Here is a 15369-nt window from a genome sequence, read left to right as displayed (position 1 = left end):
CACTCGTGAACTCGCCCGGGGCTCTTCAGAGTGGCAGATCGTGAAATAACCGTTCATCCGTGTTTGTAAATGTTAAGTGCGGCAGAAAAGGCCTCAGCTTCCCGGGAAACTCAGGTGCGCAAGGTCAGCCAGTGCCGCGTCCCGCCCACTAGTGTGTCTTAGGACATCTCTGCTCCCCGAGTCTCCTGACTCAGCTTGGTGCACACTCTAGGGCCAGGCTTGGCTACTCTCCTAGCAATGGGAACTTCCTTCCCAGTTACGGAAGAAGAGACCACACGGGACGCTCAGCACCTCTGGCTACTAAACAAGTGAGACAGGTGAGAGGGGAGTAAACAAACCGTAGCAGCTGTAATTACCACTTGTTGAGCGCAGTCCTGAGCGCCTCTGGAAGAATTCCGTGAGGACTAGGTGACTGTGCCCGTTTTACAGACCGGGGCCCCCCAGACATAGGCAGGTTCTTCTTGTGGGCAGCAGAACCAGGACTTCCTCTCGTGTCTCTCTTAGCCGCTTCATACAGCATGGGTGTCTAGATGGCGCTCTCTTGGCTTGTACCACAATGCTGTATTTAAGTAATACTTGCTATGATTTTTATTGTTATATGAAAATTTTATGGGACTGATGTTGTGGCATTGCAGGTTAAGCCACTGCCTGCAACACCGGCTTCCCAAATGGGCACCGGTTTGAGTCCCAGCTGTTGCACCTCCAGTCCAGCTGTTAATGGCCTAGGAAAGGCAGTGGAAGATGGTCCAGGTGTTTGGGTCCCTGCTACCCCCGTGGGAGACCTGGAAGAAGCTCTGGCTCCTGGCTTCAGCCTGACCCAGCCCTGGCCATTGTGGCCATTTGGGGAGTGAACCAGCGGATGAAGATATCTTTCTCTCTGTCTCTCCCTGTAATTCTTATTTCCAAAATAAATAAAATAAAATCTTAAAAAAAAAAAATTGCACTACAAGGTGCTGCTGTCCTGGGCAAGACTGAAAAGCCAGAAGGTACTCCAGGAATTCCTTGGAAGAATATTTGCATCCCACCAGAAGTAGGAGAACTACACACAGCTGCAGCCCAGGCTCGCCTTCACAGGCTGGGGAGCCAGCACACAGGCAGGCTTCAGAGCCGGCTCCACTTGCCACACTGCTGCCCACAGCGGCTGGTAGCTACCTGTTTGACAGGGCCTCGGTGCTGCCAGGAAGAGCAGCGACAACAGAATTCTCTAGGGCTGGGAGAATTTGTGATACCTGTAACTGCTCTTTATTTCCTGTAGCCTGGTGTTCTTTCTGTATAATATGTTCTTCTAGTGAGAGAGTTGCAGCCATTTGAATTGTTACTACAGAAACGTTTTGGGGGCTGGTGTTGTGGCATAGCGGGTAAAGCCACCGCCTGTAACTTAGTTCCTGTCCCAGCTGCCCCTCTTGTGGTCCAGCTCTCGGCTGATGGCCTGGGAAAAGCAGCAGAAGATGGCCCAGGTGTTGGGGCCTCTGCCACCCATGTGGGAAACCCAGATGAAGCTCCTGGCTCCTGGCTTCAGCCTGGCCCAGTGTTGGCCATTGCATCCATCTAGGGAGTGAACCAGCAGAGGGAAGATCTCTTTCTCTTCTTCTATGTCTATAGCTCTTTCAAAATACATTAAATGAAATCTTTTTTAAAAAAAGGTAAGACAGAAATGTTTTGTTTTCCTGGGAGTTTTCTCAAAGGATTTCCTTGAGATTGACAGTGTTGTCTCGTTAGGCTTGGTTCTCGTGAAGGAAGGGACTTCTAAAATGTTTTCAGCACGACGAGATTGGAACAAAGTAGACTACAATGTCTGTTTTTACTACTTTTAATATGATTGAATTCATGAAAGTTTTAAAAATCGTTAATAGAATACTATTCATCTTGCTATTCTAAGGAAATAGCATGAACTCATAATTTATTAGGAAATATTTGGCAATAATTTTCTTGGATTTTACTTCTGATGTTTTGAGCATTTGAACTTTAAAAAATTTTGCCTTCTCTCATTTGACCTTAGGAGATAAACTACACTTTGTTTGGTTTCTTTCTTTCTTTATGTTTCCAGAAGAGTAATTCGTATTTGTTAGGTATTTTTAATTTTAATTTTTGAAAAGATTTATGTGAAAGACAGAGTGACAGAGTTCTTTTGTCTTTTGATGCGCTCCCCAAATGGCCAGAACAGCAGGGGCTGGGCCAGGAGCTCCGTCCAGGTCTCCCACATGGGTGGCAGGAGCTCAGGGACTTGACCCATCATTTATTACTTCCCAGGCACATTAGCAGGGAGCTGAGCTGGACTGGAAGCAGAGTGATCAGGACTCCAACCAGCACTCCAGTATGGAACGTGGACTTCCCAAGCAGTGGTTTTTACCTGTAGCATGTGCACTGTGTCCCTTTTTTTAGTTGGCATACAATTGTATGTATTCTTCATGTGCAATATATTTTGAAGTATGTAAGTATGTGTACACTGTGGCATGATTAAATATAGCTAGCTAACATAAATTGCACTTAAGTTTCATGTCTCTGTACTGAGACCTAAAACAGTAGGATTGGATTTTTTTTTTTTTTTTTCCTAAAGATTTAGGAAGAGGTACAGAGAGAGACAGAAAAAAAAAAATCTTTGATCAACTGGTTCACTCCCTAAATGGCTGCAACAGCCAGAGCTGGGCAGTTCCAAAGCCAGGAGCCAGGAGCTTCTTCCAGGTCTTCCACGTGGGTGCCGGAGCCCAAGGACTTGGGCAGTCTTCCACTGCTTTCCCAGGCCACAGCAGGGAGCTGGGTCAGAAGTGGAGCAGCTAAGTCTCAAACTGGCGCCCATATGGGATGCCGGCACTGCAGGCAGAGGCTTTACCTGCTATGCCCCAGTGCTGGCCCCAGATTGGATGCTCTTAAAGTTGTGTTTGTCTTTACCATAATTTGGAAAGCTTGTTAGTCTGTCAGTATTTTTTTTTTTAATGAATTTTATTCATTTGGAAGACAGCGAGTGAGAGAGACAGAGCCCCCATTTGCTGGTACACTCCAGAAAGCCTGCAAAGGCTAAGGCTGGGCCAGGATCCTGGAGCTGAATCCCTGTCTCCCACGTGGGTGCAGGGACCCAATCACTTGAGCCGTCACCTGTCCATTCCAGGAAGCTGGAATCAGGGACTAGAGTCGGGACTCAGGCAGTCTGATGTGGGATGTGTGCGTTCTAAGAGGCATCTTGTGTTAAATGCACTCTGTCGCTGTCTTTTTTGCTCATTTTCCTTTTCAGTGTTATTGAAAGCGTAGAATTGTGTTTAGGTCTCTCAGATTCACATTTATAGGAAATATTCAGCTATAATATTTACATCTCAAAGCAAAGCTGTATTTGAGTAGTGTTATTTGTATATCTTCCCATTTTGACAAGTTAAAACTGGTTGTTGAGAATCCAGCGCAGGTAAATAAAGGTAAGTTGGGGGGTGGGATGCCATTTTCCCACCTTTCTCCTAAGAAGAAGTTGTTTAGGATCAGGTATCCAGAGTTACAGTCTGTCAGCTGTGGGTCACCTTCGATACTGAAAACCCAGGTGCATGTGCCAGTGCAGGCGCTGGATGATGGTGCAGCCTGCCGCCCGGTGCTGAAGGGGGAGAGCGTTGTGGTGCCGTCCTTCGTCCCCTGCCCCAGGCAGAGGGAAGAAGCGGAGTAGCCCAGGAAACATTCCCTTGTCATGCCCTTGGTGCTCCTGCTGGGCTTGAATTTATAGTCACTGTTTCACTCAGTACTTTATTTTGGAAGGATTTTTGTACTAATGCTATAATTTCATGTTATGCTGATGTGGTTAGTATTAGAGTGTGGAAAGCCATACTGCGTATTAGAGACATTTCAAACTATACATTAGTTCCTTGGAAGCTTTCAGTGTACTGAAATGGCATTTTAAAAATAAGCCGTGAGATTACATGGGAGGAGATGGTGCGCACTGGGATTCCCCACAGGAGAGGGAAAGGAAGTCGTGTGGGCTGCCCCAGCCTACTGGAGCAGAAGCACTTACGGTGTACTAACCACACCTCCAGAAGGCTTCGGCAGGGTGCCGGATGCTGCAGGAGCTGCTGCCAGAGTGACGTTTAATACATTGTGGTGGTCTTCAGATTTTAATAAGTGCGTGTGTCTACTTAGCAAATACCATTTTCTTTAACGCTAAGGTAATCTTTGTTTTTTTGAGCATAACAGTCTATACTGATAACAACTAAAATAGTTTTTTTTTTTTTTATTTTCTTCCACCTCAGTTCTTAGAGTCAAAATATGGTAATTGTTTGAATTGCATCATCTGTTATTTTAACATCCAGTATTTTTGCATATATAGGGTTTTTTTTTTTTTTTAAGATTTATTTTATTTGAAAGAGAGAGCGCACACGCATGCACTCTGGTTCACTCCCTAAATGCCCATGGCTAGGCCATGCTAGGAGCCAGGAACTCCATCTGGGTCTCCAGTGTGGGTGGCAGGAACCCAAGCACGTGGGCCTCCCAGGTGCATAAGCAGGGAGCTGGGTCAGTGCTCTGACAGCGGACATGGTGTCCGAGCAGTGACTCAACCTGCTTCACCTCCAACGCCCACCTTTGCAAATGCGGTTCTGTGACTGCATCAGATCTCAATGCTGGGTACGGGAGGCCAGCTCTCTGCTGAGCTCACACAGTGACAAGCACTGGCGGCACTTTGTGACAGAAGATTGGTGGTGTACAGATTCAGACTAAGAGCCACTGGTATTTACTTTAGGTTATGTTCCTTCCATTGTCGTAAGAACTGGTCTAATTACTCAGCTTTATTGCCAATATTATAAAGAAATTCTGTTTTGATTAAAATAGAAACACTATTGAAATAAATATAGTGTAGCAACTGAAAGCATTTAAAAAGTAATTTGAGCCTCTATGAATAATTTATTGAATGAAAAGACTTTTGAGTTACCTTTCATGTGGTGACGTGTAACCAGGAGAGAGCCAGGATGAGGTATGTCCTAACCTGCCGAAACAGGCTCATTGTTAGAATTCCGTCTGTAAACGCACACGGAGTGTACCAGGTGTACTCCGTAGCGCTCAGCACTGTTAGAATTCCGTCTGTAAACGCACACGGTGTGTTCCAGGTGTACTCCGTAGCACTCAGCACTGTTAGAATTCCGTCTGTAAACGCACACGGTGTGTACCAGGTGTACTCCGTAGCGCTCAGCACTGTTAGAATTCCGTCTGTAAACGCACACGGAGTGTACCAGGTGTACTCCGTAGCGCTCAGCGCTGTTAGAATTCCGTCTGTAAACACACACAGAGTGTACCAGGTGTACTCCGTAGCGCTCAGCGCTGTTAGAATTCCGTCTGTAAACGCACATGGAGTGTACCAGGTGTACTCCGTAGCACTCAGCGCTGTTAGAATTCCGTCTGTAAACGCACACGGTGTATACCAGGTGTACTCCGTAGCACTCAGCGCTGTTAGAATTCCGTCTGTAAACGCACACGGAGTGTACCAGGTGTACTCCGTAGCGCTCAGCACTGTTAGAATTCCGTCTGTAAACGCACACAGAGTGTACCAGGTGTACTCCGTAGCACTCAGCACTGTTAGAATTCCGTCTGTAAACGCACACGGTGTATACCAGGTGTACTCCGTAGCACTCAGCGCTGTTAGAATTCCGTCTGTAAACGCACACGGAGTGTACCAGGTGTACTCCGTAGCACTCAGCACTGTTAGAATTCCGTCTGTAAACGCACACGGAGTGTACCAGGTGTACTCCGTAGCGCTCAGCACTGTACAAGGAATCTTCAAGAAGTTCTTGAGAAATGTGTGTCTTAGGAAAAAGCTGTGCATAGAATTCAAAAATGCTTTACACCAAAATTATATTTTAATTCCGTTTGTGCATAAATTTTTTGAGGTGGCTTCATAGTGTACATATTCCAGGGCATGGAACACAGTAAGTGTTGAGCAGAGATTTCTTTTCTGAAAGTAGTAGATGAATAGCAAATAAATAAAAGAAATAACAGAGGAAGAAAGAATATACAGTTCAGCAATCTTCACCTACATTCCTGTGTTCTGAACATAGGCTTTATTTTCTGCTTACTGGAGAGTCTCAAGAATGGGGACTGTGGGCCAGTGCTGTGATGCAGTGGGTTAAGCTGTAGCCTGCGGCACCAGCTTCCCATATGGGTGGCAATTCAAGTCTCGGCTGCTCCACTTCCGATCCAGCTCCCTGCTAATGCACCTGGGAAAAGCGAAGGAAGATGGCCCAAGTGCCTAGGCTCCCCTGCACTCTGCCTTCAGCCTGGCCATTTGGGGAGTGAACCAGCACATGGAAGATTCTCTCTCTCTGTCTCTCTCTGTATCTACTTCTCTCTCTGTAACTCTGCCTTTCAAATAAATAATCTTTAAAAAAGAAGAAGGGGGGCTGTGAGGTTTTGCGCTCTGTGGACCAGCTACCCTTGGAAGACATGCATGATTGGCCTAGTGGGAAGAGTGCTCTGCTGTGTGTTACCTGGATACTGTTACCTGAAGTAGTAGAAGTTGCAGGTAACAAATGGGGATAACAATGCTTGCTCTACCTTTTTCACCTAAGCCGTGGTAAAAGGCAAAGCTAAGCTGAGGGTTGTAACAGTCTGAAGTCCTGTAAAATGTAAAGCCCTGTCTTTTGCAATCCTTACTTCCAGGCTCCCTAAGTTGTATCTCTGTGAATTCTGTCTGAAATACATGAAGAGTAGAGCCATTCTGCAGCAGCACATGAAGAAGTGTGGCTGGTTCCACCCGCCAGCCAACGAGATCTACCGCAAGAACAACATCTCTGTCTTCGAGGTGAGCAGCTGTGTGCCAGGCCTCTCTGCCTGCTTCCAAACCCGGGCCTCCGCACGCCACCTAACTGTGGGGCCAGGGCCAGCTGAGCTTCGCCCCCCGGTGACCTCAGAACAAGTTCTGTATTCCAGAGGCAGCAGTTACAACGTAGCTTACTCTTAGGTCACACTGAAAAGGAAAAGTAACTGCTAATTATAATTTTAAGGCTCCATTTGAGTATAAAATACCAACCAGTTTTGCATACGTATAGATATAGTAAAAGAACATTTTAGAATCGATGAAATCCGGCCGGCGCCGTGGCTCACTAGGCTAATCCTCCACCTTGCGGCGCCGGCACACCGGGTTCTAGTCCCAGTAGGGGCACCGGATTCTGTCCCGGTTGCCCCTCTTCCAGGCCAGCTCTCTGCTGTGGCCAGGGAGTGCAGTGGAGGATGGCCCAAGCACTTGGGCCCTGCACCCCATGGGAGACCAGGAGAAGCACCTGGCTCCTGCCATCGGATCAGCACGGTGCGCCGGCCGCGGCGGCCATTGGAGGGTGAACCAACAGCAAAGGAAGACCTTTCTCTCTGTCTCTCTCTCTCACTGTCCACTCTGCCTGTCAAAAATAAAATAAAATAAAAACAAAAAAATAGAATTGATGAAATCCAACATTTAAATGAAAGGATTTCTGTTACTTATTGAAGAGGAGTATCTCATAGAGATAGAATTAATAGAATCAGTAAGTGTTAGTATGTGGCTGATGGGACTTGTGATTCTGTATTGCTGTCAATGGCGGCCTGTAATTTCTTGAGTGCTGTGGTTTGAGTGTCAGGTAGTAACTGAGTGCTTTGCTGGCACCCGGTCCTCTCTCACTGCTTCAGCCGTAGACTTTGAGGCTGTCAGGGCCCTCCCGGTCTCCCGCTGTCTCCATCTTCCCTAAGATGTGGTTTTGGTGGGGTCACTTGAGGCCCTTGAGCACCTTTTGGGAGGGGAGATGGGTGTGCTCTGGGGTGCTGAATACCCGAAAGCAGTTGGCTTCTCAACTGAAGCATCTGTTGGTCTGTATTTTCCACTGAGGAGTTCTGACAGTGTGCTGGACAGTGACAGTGTCTCGGGAGCCAAGTGGACATCCGGTGGCGTGTTCATAAATGAGCCAGTATCAGCAATTCCAGAAACAGAGGTGTCAGGAGCAGTGGCCAACCTGAGCCTCATTGCAGGTTCTCAGCCTTGGAAGCCTGCCTGGTGCTTCTGAGTAGCAGTGGTTAACTCTCCCTCAAGTAGCTTTGTTTGGGAGGACACCTGGTCCTGGTCATCAGACCATATTGCTTCAGGCTGCTGGTGGGGATGAGTCTGCAGTTAAACTGCGCTTTACCATAAAAGTGGGTTTTAGAAGCGCTCATGTTCAGATCTGCTCATGAAGAGCGTGAAGCTTGCTTGTAAAGGCTTCCTGCAGCTGATCTTTTGATACAGTGAACCGCGTCATGCACTCCCTGTCTCGCCGGCCCTGCTGTGTTCAAGTGCGTGTCCCCTGTGTTGAGCTGTTGTTGCCCTGTGTGTTCTGCTCACTGACAGCTTCTCTCAGTCTGCGCTGTGGGCGCTGACCAGTCTGCTCTGCCTTTTCCCTCCAGGTCGACGGGAACGTGAGCACCATTTACTGTCAAAACCTGTGTCTCCTGGCAAAGTTGTTTCTTGACCACAAAACACTCTATTATGACGTGGAGCCATTTCTTTTCTATGTGCTAACGCAGAATGATGTCAAGGGCTGCCACCTTGTTGGCTACTTTTCTAAAGTAAGTACGTCAGCTTAGAAGGTTTGAATTCATGTGAGACCTAAAGCAGTCTTTGCTGCTGACTATAAGACACTGCGGAGGCCGGTGCGTGGCTCACTTGGTTAATCCTTCCCCTGCGGTGCTGGCATCCCATATGGGTGCTGGGTTCTAGTCCCGGTTGCTCCTCTTCCAGCCCAGCTCTCTGCTGTGGCCCGGGAAGGCAGTGGAGGATGGCCCAAGTGCTTGGGGCCTTGCACCCCATGGGAGACCAGGATAAGTACCTGGCTCCTGGCTTCGGATCAGCGCAGTGCCGGCTGTAGTGGCCATTTGGGGAGTGAACCAACGGAAGGAAGACCTTTCTCTCTGTCTCTCTCACTGTCTATAGCTCTACCTGTCAAAAAAAAAAAAAAAAAAAAAAAAGACACACTGCGGGGCACAGTGCCTTGTAGGTGTCATTGAGCTTGTAGGAGAGGAAGAGAGACTCAGCGAGTGCTGGAAGGTGCCTAGTGACATTTAACAGGCTGCAGTCTCCTAGGAACTTGGGCTGCTGGTAGTACTCCAGAGGGGTTTCAAAAATGACTCACATTCCCATGGTGACAAAGATGCAGCTTGTGAAGTAAACACAGTCATCATCTCAGAGCTGTTTCTGCGCTTGAATCTTTCTTCCTTGTTTGGGTTTTAGCCGTAGAAGTAAGAACAAGAAGACTTTTATTTAAAATATAAATATATATTTTCTTCTTTCTTAATCTTCCATTCCCTCCGGGAAAAAAAGTCAACATAAAATATGTATTTTTATTTAAGCAAGTTCATGGTAAAATCTAAAAGTGTAAAACACTTAACATCATAAGAGTTCTTCACGTAGGCTATGTCATTAGCTAAATACAATTTAAAACATGTTGATTGATTTATGAAAGTATGCTTAAAGGCCAGCACTGTGGTATAGCAGGTAAAGCCGCCGCCTGCAGCACCAGCATTCCATGTGGACGCTGGTTCGAGTCCCGGCTGCTCCACTTCCGATCCAGCTCTCTGCTATGGCCTGGGAAAGCAGTAGAAGATGGCCCAAGTCCTTGGGCCCCTGCACCCACTTGGGAGACCTTGGAAGTAGCTCCTGTCTCCTGGCTTCTGTCTGTCCCAGCCCTGGCTGTTGGGGCCATTTTAGGGAGTGAACCAACAGATGGAAGATATCTCTCTCTCTCTCTGTCTCTCCTCCTCTCTCTGTAACCCTGCCTTTCAGATCAGTAAATACATAAATAAAATCCTTTTTTGAAGCATATACTTAATTATTATTCAGGACTATTTTGTGTAATGTTAGGTATAACTAATGGGTGGGAGTGCATCAAAACAGGAAATAAAGGAAACTTAGCAGTCGCTGGATCTTGTTTCTGGAGTCACACGTGGATTCATCGTTCACAGCTTTGCAGATTGTATAGGCCCAGACCCCTCTGCTGGTCTTGGGCGTTAACCTCATGTTTTTGAGTTGCAGATGGGGTTAAGTGGCATGACTTTGTTTTATGTTTCTGCTCTCCTGGGACAGTTGCTTTGTGGGTAATGGCAGTGACTTAGCGCTGTCCTTCTCCCATGGAGGGTTTCTCCTTGGTGTGTCTTGCTGTCCCTAGGGCTGGGCTCTGGTGTGGCTGTTAGCCTTTGTTTCTTAATAATTCATATTGCTGTTTAGTTTTTACCTGATTATTAAAACTCGGCTCTGTTTTCTCCACCAGGAAAAGCACTGCCAACAGAAATACAACGTTTCCTGCATAATGATTCTTCCGCAGTACCAGCGTAAGGGCTATGGCAGGTTTCTCATCGACTTCAGTAAGGATGATATTCACATAAGTTCTCCTTAGCGCTTCCTGGCACCTTCTCCCTGTGTCTGTTTTGAAGTTTCCTAGATGATGTACTGGCTGTTACTATCTTTTGTCACTTTATGGTCTTCAGAGCCGCAAGTTCTTTTGGTTGGACATGGTATTTTTAAATAGCTGATACTGAGTACAGTTTTATGTGAACAACAGCAAACATCTTTGTCACTGTTGATTTATACAGAAACTTAGTTTTACACGGTAATGTGAACAATAGCACTAAAAGTGTTACAGAACTGCTTACATTAATGATATTAACGATTAAGGCACCTGCCCCATTTTTGTTACGCACTTGTCTGAGATAATGTGCACTTTTAACTAACAGATTCTACCTAGTGGTCAAAATGGGCAACACACCTTTAAAGACCTTGAGAATGCTACAAGAAAAGTGAAAACCAATAGTTACAAAGAGTTCATTGTGAACTGGCATTTTGTCTCACTCTGATAATCTGGAAAAGTTCAATGTCTTTTTTAATACATTTTTGAATGATTATAAAATAGTGTTATAATGGAATTTTCCCCCTAGATATTGCTGAAGTATTCAGAGGAATTTATGCGGGAATAATGGTTCAAGCCAAGGATTTTGACTCTTGTCTTGGGCAGCTAAATTCTAATGTGGACTGACCAGCCCTGCTGTGTGTGGCTCTAGACCAGTGCTCCTGGTTATGTCACTGAAAGTCAGCTTCCGCTTGTTCTGTATTTTCCTAGGCCTTTTTGGATTAGCAGTAGGGTGTGGAATTCATATTTCCATCTTATTTTGAAAGTGGACTCGTGACTCAGCCTGTTGCATGTCACTAAATAACAAAGTTAGGGAAAACGTTTTATTTAGGGTGATGAGTCTGTTTTGAAATGACATAGTCAGCAACCTTGGGTTCAGCATTTTTGCTAATGCACATTTTCAGATCACTGTTCTTAGACTACTTTTACATTCTCTTTATTGATAGAAAGGACATTTCTCCTGCCAGCTCCATTTTGTGTGTGTGTGATTTTTCCCATAAAATCGATGCCCTTCCTTTCTGATTCCTACGAGTCATGCCCTAGACAGTGGTGTAGCACGTACGCTCACAGTGGTACTCAGGTGACAGTCTGCTTGCCCAGAGTTAGAGATAGGTGAGAAGAGCTGCAGTTGAGGTGAGAAATTCTCTAGTTTGCTCTCAGAACACTCTTGATAGGACCACACACCAGCCAAGCCATTCTTGTGTCTTTCTCAATTCAGATGTAGCCGTTGCCATCTGGAGGCCCAAAGACAGCATACATGGGTAGTCTCCTGCCGTCGTAGATGGCGGAGGTGGGAGCCACTGCGGCCTTCACCTGACTGACGCTGCCCGGTTGTTGACAGTGTGACTGCTTTGACAGAGTGACTTACATGACCTGTAGATGGCTGATGCTCACCCCATGTTCTCTGTGTGCAGGCTTTGCAGTTTTATTCCCCTCTCTTGGAACGGATTTTCCTTTGAAATGATTTCTGCTGGTGATGTGTTGATTGGCTCTAGAGGGCAGGGTTGGGATGTTGCTGAATCGGACATTTGTAGGGTCTCTGACACAGCTGTGATTTCGGGTTCCCTATAGGTTATTTGTTATCAAAGCGGGAAGGCCAGGCAGGGTCTCCAGAGAAGCCGCTGTCCGATCTGGGCCGCCTTTCCTACATGGCCTATTGGAAAAGCGTGATACTGGAGTGCCTCTACCACCAGAACGACAAGCAGATCAGCATTAAGAAGCTGAGCAAGCTGACTGGCATCTGCCCGCAGGACATCACGTCCACACTCCATCACCTGCGAATGCTGGACTTCCGCAGCGACCAGTGAGTGCCGCACGCCTTTTGTCCCTCCGAAGGGCGCTCACCGAACAGCAGCCAGCGCCACTGGCATGCATGGCGGTACAGAGCTGGCGTCTTCCTGTCCGTGGTGTTTATGCCGTTTCTGTAATGCACTGGGAAGCATTTGCCCGGGTTCGCTGTTCCACTCTCATGGTGGTAGTAGCATAGGTGGCCTGTTCTTTTGTTTGTTTTAAGATTGATTTATTTTTAAAGATTTATTTCCTTGAAAGGCAAGGGTGGGTGGGGTTGGGGGAAGACGTTCCATACACTAGTTCACTCCCCAAATGGCTGCAGTGTCCAGGGCTGGGCCAGGCTAAAGCCAGGGGTCCAAGTGCTTGGGCCATCCTGGCTTTCCTGGGTGCATTGGCAGGCAGGGAGCCGGATCAGAAATGGAGCAACTGGGACTTGAACTGGGGGCTGTGTCCCCACGGCAGTCCCAGGCAGCCCATCTTTGAAGTGTCCATCTTCATCTCCAGGGTCTCCTGGGGACTCTGTCTCCATTTTCATTTTTATGGACTTCGTGTACATTGTTGATTGCTATAAACTTTTCTCTGGTTCCAGATTTGTGATTATCCGCCGGGAAAAACTTATCCAGGATCACATGGCCAAGCTTCAGCTGAACGTGCGACCTGTGGATGTAGACCCGGAGTGCCTGCGCTGGACTCCCGTCATCGTCTCCAACTCTGTTGTCTCAGAAGAGGAGGAAGAGGAGGCTGAGGAAGGAGAGAACGAAGAGGCACAGGGTCCCGAAGGAGAATTAGAGACCAGTGTAAGGGCAGTGTACGGTCGCTGTTGTTGATGGCGGGAGATACATTCTTGGTTTTCATGGCTGCTTGTGATGCATTACGATATCCTACCAACAGAATGCATTCTTCCAAGAATTTCAGTGGTGGAAACTTCAGGAAAAATGTCTTATTTACTTACTTGTGTGTTCGTAAGCCTTAGACCATTAGGAGACTGCGATTTCTGATAACCTGTTGCTTACGATTAAATATTTCATAGCACGGTACCCACAGGCAGCTCAGTTTCGAGCTGTATGGGCAGAACGGAGACTCCAGATCGAATCTGGCCCTGACAGCTGTGGAAATGCAGATGCGTTTTCCTTAGAGCAGAGTGCAGGAGGTGATGTTGTAGACCCGTGCGTGTTTTGTGCCAGCGCAGTGAAGCCTTCGGTGTGCACACGGATGTCTGTAGCCATCACAGGGTCCGTGCCCGACTGTACCACACTGTGGTCGTCAGCGTTCGGATGATGCCTGCCTTGCTTGCTCCTGTTTTTTTTTTTTTTTTAAAGCGTGCTTTCATCCTTTAAAATCTGTCCTCTTTTGATAAGCATAAAAAATTTCATGCCTCTCTTTAGGGCAATTTAATTTCCAAAGTGGAATTGAATATTCAGAATAAAAGTAAAATAATTACAGCAATTTTCTTTCAAGTTTCTGACACCCTATTGGCTCTTCCCATGCCCCAGGAGCTTATCTCCTCCCTGTTTTTAAATTTGCATTTCTTTCTTTTTAAAAGATTTATTTGTTTACTTGAAAGCCAGAGTTGGGGGCGGGGGGTCTTCCATCTGTTGGTTCACTCCCCAGATGGTCACAGCCGGGCTGAAGCCAGGAGCCAGGAGCTTCCTCCAGGTCTCCCACGAAGGTGCAGGGTCCAAGCACTTGGGCCATCCTCCACTGCTTTCCCAGGCTCCATCAGCAGGGAGCTGGATCAGAAGCAGAGCAGCTGGGACACAAACCAACACCCATATGGGATGCCGGCCCTGCAGACAGAGGCTTAGCCTATGACAACACAGCGCTGGCCCCTAAATTTTTATTTCTAAGAAATTGCATAAATAATCTCATTTAACACTGACAAGAATAGTTTGTTGAAGATGCTATTGCAGAGTGGTTAAGAGCATAACTCTGAAGTCAAGCTGCGGGGTTTGTACCTCAGCTTCTTCACTCTCCTGTTAGAAGGTCCACGCAGGCCACTGCAGGTGTCTACCCGGGCTCCCTCAGTGGCACGTAGAAGGCCCATGCAGGCCACTGCAGGTGTCTGCCCGGGCTCCCTGTGACATGTAGAAGGCCCACGCAGGCCACCGCAGGTGTCTGCCTGGGCTCCCTGTGACACGTGATCCAGTGCTGGGAAGCATTGAAGACAGTGCCTGGCATGACAGCTCTTCAGTAGCTGGCACTTCTCCTTTCCCACACCACTTGCTTTTCTTACCTTGTTCTTCAAAACTCAGGAGAGGTAGATGGGGCCAAGCAAGATGGGAGAACTGACCGGCGTGGTTTCCTTTTCTGACATCAGGTGGGACAGCCTGCGTCCCGGGAGAGCAGAGAGCAGGATTCCTACTCTTCAGTGGAAAGCGACAAGAAGCCAGAAGTGACTGCAGCCAACACCCCCCGGTCCAGCAAGTCGGCGCCGCCCCGGGACAGCCTGCCGCCTCGCAGGGGCCGCTGGGGGCGCAAGGCCCGGCGAGCCCCGGAGCGCTTCGGGGACCCTGAGTCTGCGCTGCTGCTGGAGGAGAGCCCGGCACCGCAGGAGCCCTATGGAGAGTGTGGGGAGAAGCCGGAAGCCCCCCGCGAGCCCCGCGCTGAGGCTGAGCCGCCGCCGCCTCCCTGTCGGGAGCAGCCCCCCCAGGACAGGAAGCCCGAAGTCCCTAAGAGGAGACTGAGCGAGGGGGTGGAGCTGTGGCGGGCTCAGCTCCAGAGCAGCCCCGAGGCCCTCAAGTGCAGGCCGACCGAAGGGAGCGACAGACTGCCTCGGCGCTACAGTGACGGCGACAGGGCCCTGCTCCGGGGCTTCAGCGAGAGCAGCGAAGAGGAGGAGCCCGAGAGCCCGCGCTCAGCCTCACCGCCGGTCCTCACCAAGCCCACGCTGAAGCGGAAGGTACCGCCCGGCTCCTCGCCCCTCTTGCTCTAGTAGCTTGCCTGCAGAGCCCCGCCAGCTCCCCGCGCGGTGGCTTCTCAGAAGTCACAGGCATTGCTTCTGAAGCCCTAAGCTCAGGTGAAGGCTGCAGACTGTTTTGCATCTAGTTGGTTTGATTCTGAGTCCTGTGTACAGGGGCTACTGCAGGTGGGAAGTGTTTGTGTGAGGAGAGGAGGCCAAGAGCAGCACACTTAGGTAGGAAGTTAGCAGAGAGGTGCCCTGGGTGTAGGGCCCCCACCAAACCACCTTCTCCTTGTCCCACACAGTCCTGTAGGAAATATG

General features: G+C 48.2%; 1 protein-coding gene across 5 annotated transcripts in view; it reads left to right on the top strand.

Moving 5' to 3' along the window:
* KAT6A (lysine acetyltransferase 6A) overlaps window positions 1–15369 on the top strand; it is a 118358-nt gene that overhangs the window by 91401 nt on the left and 11588 nt on the right. For all 5 annotated transcript variants that reach the window (XM_051832298.2, XM_051832296.2, XM_051832297.2 and 2 more), the window contains 6 exons: window positions 6619–6760; window positions 8365–8526; window positions 10224–10317; window positions 11931–12162; window positions 12739–12946; window positions 14467–15048. In XM_051832298.2, coding sequence (XP_051688258.2) covers window positions 6619–6760; window positions 8365–8526; window positions 10224–10317; window positions 11931–12162; window positions 12739–12946; window positions 14467–15048 — 1420 coding nt within the window. The remainder of the gene's footprint in view (window positions 1–6618; window positions 6761–8364; window positions 8527–10223; window positions 10318–11930; window positions 12163–12738; window positions 12947–14466; window positions 15049–15369) is intronic.

Source organism: Oryctolagus cuniculus, chromosome 2 (genome assembly GCF_964237555.1).
Source record: "Oryctolagus cuniculus chromosome 2, mOryCun1.1, whole genome shotgun sequence".
In the NCBI taxonomy this organism is placed as follows: domain Eukaryota; kingdom Metazoa; phylum Chordata; class Mammalia; order Lagomorpha; family Leporidae; genus Oryctolagus; species Oryctolagus cuniculus.
Note: the sequence above shows the minus strand (reverse complement) of the source record. Positions and strands in the feature narration are given on the sequence as shown.